At 45.8% G+C, this 6,000-nt stretch overlaps 1 protein-coding gene across 1 annotated transcript in view; it reads left to right on the top strand.

Annotated features, from left to right (window-relative positions):
• The window catches only part of LOC124469170 (MAM domain-containing glycosylphosphatidylinositol anchor protein 2-like), a 121,898-nt gene that overhangs the window by 91,094 nt on the left and 24,804 nt on the right, over positions 1–6,000 (top strand). Inside the window, exon 11 of the mRNA XM_047022285.1 lies at positions 5,435–5,583. Within this exon, the coding sequence (XP_046878241.1) occupies positions 5,435–5,583 (149 nt within the window). The remainder of the gene's footprint in view (positions 1–5,434; positions 5,584–6,000) is intronic.

Here is a 6,000-nt window from a genome sequence, read left to right as displayed (position 1 = left end):
TAAGACGTGCTATTATGCACAAAACTCCGGAAATACCCTGAGAAAGCGGACATTGTATGTGTCGGCGTGTGTGTTACGCCCATGTTTCTTTGATTCAGGTTTGAGAGTGTGTGGGGTTAGATACAGGTTTGTGTGTGTGTGGGGTTAGATACAGGTTTGTGTGTGTGTGTGGTTAGAAACAGGTTTGTGTGTGTGTGGGGTTAGATATAGGTTTGTGTGTGTGTGGGGTTAGAAACAGGTTTGTGTGTGTGTGTGGTTAGATACAGGTTTGTGTGTGTGTGTGGTTAGATACAGGTTTGTGTGTGTGTGTGGTTAGATACAGGTTTGTGTGTGTGTGGGGTTAGAAACAGGTTTGTGTGTGTGTGGGGTTAGAAACAGGTTTGTGTGTGTGTGGGGTTAGAAACAGGTTTGTGTGTGTGTGGGGTTAGAAACAGGTTTGTGTGTGTGTGGGGTTAGAAACAGGTTTGTGTGTGTGTGGTTAGAAAGTGTCAGGCTGGTGGAACAGCAGGAAGCTGGCTCTGTCTCTGCGCTCCAGACCTCCCATTACAGACCGGCCGCCGAGCCGGAGGAGCATTTGTCCCTTTGATCCTCTGCCACTTAAGCCACTGTCCCCTGATGCTGTCAATTCCACTGTGTCTTATCTTTTCTTCTCTCTTTCTCCACCTCTTCAGTCTCTCTTTCAATCTGTTTCTGTCGCTACCCCTCGTCACTCTATATGTCTGTCTCTCTCTATCTCTATCTCTCTCTCACCCTTCTCCCATATTCTCTTTTTTGTAGTTGTTGTTGTTCTCCTCCCCTCCCCCCTCCCCTCGCCCTCCCCTCCCCTCCCCTCCCCTCCCCTCCCCTCCCCTCCCCTCCCCCTCCCCTCCCCCCCTCCCCCCCTCCCCTCCCCTCCCCTCCCCTCCCCTCCCATCTGCATGTAGATAGATGGGCCGTCTCTCATGTGAGTCGTGTATCAGGTCTCCCCTGGGAAACAGGTGGAGCAGGGAGGAAAGCAGATCCTTCCCTCCAGGCATTTGCTTTCCTCTGCAGGGCCCAGCCTCGTGTGCCATCGCTCACCACCCCTCCACCCCTCCATCCCTCCATCCCTCCAACCCTCCATCCCTCCATCCCTCCACCCCTCCATCCCTCCCTCCTAGTGCTCCAGATTCTCACCATCTGGACGTGGTGGCTGCCAAAGGTATTGAGGCTCTGTTAGTCACCCCCTGGGACCAGGAGCAAGGCGCAGAAAATCCACTTTGGTTCCTCCGATTATCCGTGAAATCCAATGTACCCTGTCCCTCCTTCTACACCCCCCTCCCTTCCCCTCCCCGCCCACATCCTTTAAGACGAACCCTGACCCACCCATGTTCTGGGAGCCAACAGTGACCATGGTGAGAGATTGACATGATGTCGAGATTAACCCACTGCTGCCAGGAGGTTGCAGCAGTGGGGGATGAGGCATTAGAGAGAGTGTGATGGGATGTTTAGCAGATGCACTGACCTAGATAGACATCATCCAGTGAACACAGTCCATAGGCCAGCATCAGCCTGCTAGATCTGCACCGCTTTCATTCACATGAGACTGTAAGCCAAAGATATGCACAACACAAATGTTTGTTTTTGTTTTAGGAGTTTGGTTTTAGTCTATTTTCCTGCCTTGGTTCCATTCCAGTCCCTTTACAGAGAAAGAGGAGCGGGCGAAGTGTGATATAGTGCATGAAGAAAGAAGAGAGAGAGAGAGAGAGAGAGAGAGAGAGAGAGAGAGAGAGGGAGGGAGGGAGGGAGGGAGGGAGGAGAGAGAGAGAGAGAGAGAGAGAGAGAGAGAGAGAGAGAGAGAGAGAGAGAGAGAGAGAGAGGGAGGGAGGGAGGGAGGGAGAGGGAGAGAGAGAGAGCAGGGGGGTGTAAAAATGTATCAGTCAAAGATTTGGCCAAATGCCACCAAGCTCGATTAAACCTAGAGTCTCAGTCATCGTGCCCCAGGGCAACTGCACATGGAGACACACACGCACACATACATACACATGCACACACACACACACACACACACATACATACATACATACACACAGACACACACACAGAGCACTCCAGAGCTGGGCAACAGGCCATGCTTACGGGCACACTCACATTGTAATTTCAAGAGCCATGACAAGCCAGGGGCAGTGTGTGTGTGTCTGTGTGTGTGTTAGACTGTGTGTGTGTGAGACTGTGTGTGTTTCCAGACTGTGTGTGTGTGTGTCTGTGAGACTGTGACTATGTATGTGTGTGTGCGATCATGTGATCGGCGAGAGGGACATCTGCACGGGCAGAGGGTTTCGGAGGTGGACAGGGTGCCAGGGTGGCAGCGTCTTCAGAGGGTTTAATCTCTACCTCTGAGCCCTGGCTCTGTCAGGATGGGATGCCCCCTTCAGCTTCTCCAGGCTTATTTATAGAGAGAGGAGAGGAGAGGAGGAGAAAAGAGTGGAAGGAAAGAGGAAATAGGAGAAGAAGGAGTAGAATAGGGTGAAGGAGAAGAGAGAGGGGAGGCAAGGAATGAAATGGCGGCAATTCGCTGTCTATAGCACTGGTCTTTTGGAATCAAATTTAGGATAGCAAGGGGCTCTATCCCTTACCATCGGGTCATGGACACGTCCAGTAAGGTAGAGTTCAACTCTGCACGGATAGCTCTAGCTGATATAACTACCTTAATGGGTAATAAACCCTCTCTGGTAGAATGCCGATGGAGCTTCCCCCGTGTGTGACAGTGATGGACCGTCAGCGATGAGTGACATTAGCGTGTTGGGCGCCAACCAGAACCACACGAACAGTGTTATCTGCAAAGTGAAACCAGTCAGCCTTAAAGGACAAAGACCCGTTCATCCCATAGGCTTAACAAGACTCTGATAAAAGATGGATACGTGCCTGTAATCCAACGCAGCCTGGCATTATCACTGTAGAAGAATGAATCTTGCCACACTTAATACATGCCCTCTGATGCTGTGTTTCTTGCGACGCACAAAAGCTTGACTGGAACATTGTCATTTTCCCCGTCTAGACATGTTTGTCAGACAAAGAGGTGTTCTACTGGGGGAGTGAGTTCTAGACTCATGAGAGGAGGGAATTGGTATGCTATTCTTTGAGCGACTCGACTCTTTGAACAACTCTTTAAGCTGAGTCTGGGGTATGGTTAAGCTGGTGGAACGTAGATTTGTCATTGGTGACTGCCAGGATGGGCATTGTGTTATTTCACTCCAAAGCAAAATTAGTTTGTCTCAGTTGTCAAGTTGGCAATGGATTGTATTTATTGCCAGGATTCTGTGCTGGCTGGATGGGGGGATTTCTTAGCATGGACTAAGACCGTATAGAGAGCTCCAAGTCCAATTGTTGATTTAAATCTTTTTTTCCTGAACATCAAACAATATCCATCCTTGGTTCCACATACGAAGGACAAATTGCAATCGTGTATTACAGTCATCACCCTTTTCATATCCTACAATATCTGCCGATGTGGTAGAAGTTTTCTCCACTAATCTTATGGGAACCTGCTGAAATGCTTTTCTCCATGTTGATACTTTAGATGGTTATTAGCAGCATGAAAACTGCAAGCTCAGAAAGCCTTAACATCAAAAGGCAAGGCTGTGTATGTATTGATACCATATTCAGCCTTCCTCACAAGCTTTTAAGTGAACTACAATGAGACTAGATACGGCTCGACTTGTAGAAACAGATTTGATACTCAATTAACCATATGTTTGATGTCTCCCATACAAAGATGCTGTAATATCTTTTAAGTAGCTGTATCAGATGTGGTGCTTGATACTGGCCGAAGGATCGTTAAGCAACATCTCAGTAAAGCCTTTTTTCCCCTCACTATCTATTGATGAAACCACGTGGATTGTGTGTCATTACATGTGTGTGTGTGTGTGTGTGCCAGTGATGTATTTGATACATTTAAAATACCTGAATTCTGCATTGTCTGCTTTGATTGACCTTGGCTCCTGTTTTCATTGTTGCTCAGGTGTGGTTATGATTCAGTACACTCAGAGAAGCAGCACTGGGAGGTGGAGAATCTGCCGTTTTCCTCTCGTGGAAACACATGAATACATGTATGAATCTCATATCTGCCTAAAGATCAAAACTGACAGAAATTACATTACATGAATATAAAAGGAATGTCCTTTCTATAATGTTTTCCTGGGGTGGATTCAAAGTCACACGGTCACTAAACCCGATAAACACTGAGAAATTCAGTTTTAGTTCTCTGTTTCAATATACTGTAATACAACTGGGATCAACAACCTGGATTTTAACCTCTTTACTTTGTTCTTCAGTCAACACTATTAACTTTAAAGATAACTGAAATGTTGTCATGGCTAAGTTCCCACTCTGTGTGAAAGCAAAATTCTGCAAGTGGTTACAATCACAGAATGCATCTGTGAATCTTATGACCTCTGGAAATCATACCACCAAAAAATGAAATTCTACTTTCTGCTTTAAGGGACATGATGAATAGCTTGTTCCAAATGCATTACCATGCTACCTGGATCCCCATAAGGTTCATGACAATGATTTAAAAAAAAAACTATCACCAAAACACTGGTCCATTACAAGCCTATTAGGTTTACTTCCACTCCTTCTTTGAATGATTTTATCATGTTGATAAACGACTCTGCCTTTTTTCCAGGATTAAAATATTGTATTTTGAACAGCTTGATCCATGTATAGGCTCACAATCTGGAGTTTCTTGTCCAAACAAATGCAAAGCATCATTAACCTGATTTATGGTCTAAAATCTTGGAAGAAATGCTATCTGAAACGGAATTTGACTCATTATCACAGGTGATTATGAGAATTGATTGAGGAAACGGTTGATCTTGAGCTCCTCTATACAACACACACAACATTTCTGTTTCATTTGACGGGTGCACATCCCTCACATCCAGGAAGGCTTTATCGATTATGTTAAACCAGGCAGCTGATTGGTTTAGCAAATCTGCTTTGTTGTTTCTTAACCGTTCACTTTTTCTCACATCCATTCACCTCTCCCATCCATTACTGTCCCGTTCTGCTGGAGCAGGTCAATCACAAACAGACAGTTAAAACAGAACCACAGAGCTTCTTGTGCTCCAGGAGAAGGTGCATGTTGGTCGAGCCAAAAGAAGTCAGTGATCAGTCTGAAGTTGAGAACAGTGAATAGTAGTGCTGTGGTTGAGAGAGGATGGGAATAGCACCATTTCCCAATGCTTTCCAACACAGTGCTGCACATGCATGTGCTGACTCAAGCAGAGAAACCCACTAACCCCTTTCTAAGAGATTCAGACTATGAAAGACAGAAAACATCCTTGGTTGGTTTAACTTCAAGCTATTCTCACATTGTGCCGGCAGTGAAGTTTGACAACCTTCCATTTACATTTCAGAAAGTGTAAGAACCGTTACGTCCTCCGTGATGGAATGTTCTATTGTGTTCTCCCAGGGAAGGCCTATCCTCCAGAGTTCTACTACGACACCTACAGTCCGCTGTGGCAGAACAGGCCCAGGGTGTATGGCTTCAAGCTGCAGTGGTCCCAGATGAACCCTGGTGCTGTGGATCCCATCATAGCTTACAGGCTGGGCATACGACAGGTAAGACCCAAGTTCAAGTTATTGGCAATGAAATGCTTGATTTTCAGGCTTCCCCAACAACAACAAGTAGACGAGAGAATACAATGCAGCCTGAAGTATGTAAACACTGTATGTATCAAGAATAAAGAAATGGATGATAAAAAAAATTGAAAAATGTAAAACAAAACAGAACACCTAGGAACCAGAGGGTGAGACTTTGTCTGGGTTTGATATTCGTCTTTAACTGTCAGTTAGTCTTGTGATGTTCCAGGAAGAAACTACACCACCGTTTCCAAGCTGGTCTCTCTCTCTGTAAATTTGTCTAACTATACATCTTGTCTCTCACCAGCTATTTCATTCTGTCAGGTGAAGTCTACATTGTTTGACTTTTTGGATCACTTTGTGACCCAGTGAGTCATGTCAGGGTTCATAGCTGGC

The sequence above is a fragment of the Hypomesus transpacificus genome, chromosome 6 (assembly GCF_021917145.1).
Source record: "Hypomesus transpacificus isolate Combined female chromosome 6, fHypTra1, whole genome shotgun sequence".
NCBI lineage: Eukaryota > Metazoa > Chordata > Actinopteri > Osmeriformes > Osmeridae > Hypomesus > Hypomesus transpacificus.
The sequence above is the reverse complement of the archived record's forward strand: the minus strand, read 5'-3'. Positions and strand labels throughout refer to the sequence as shown.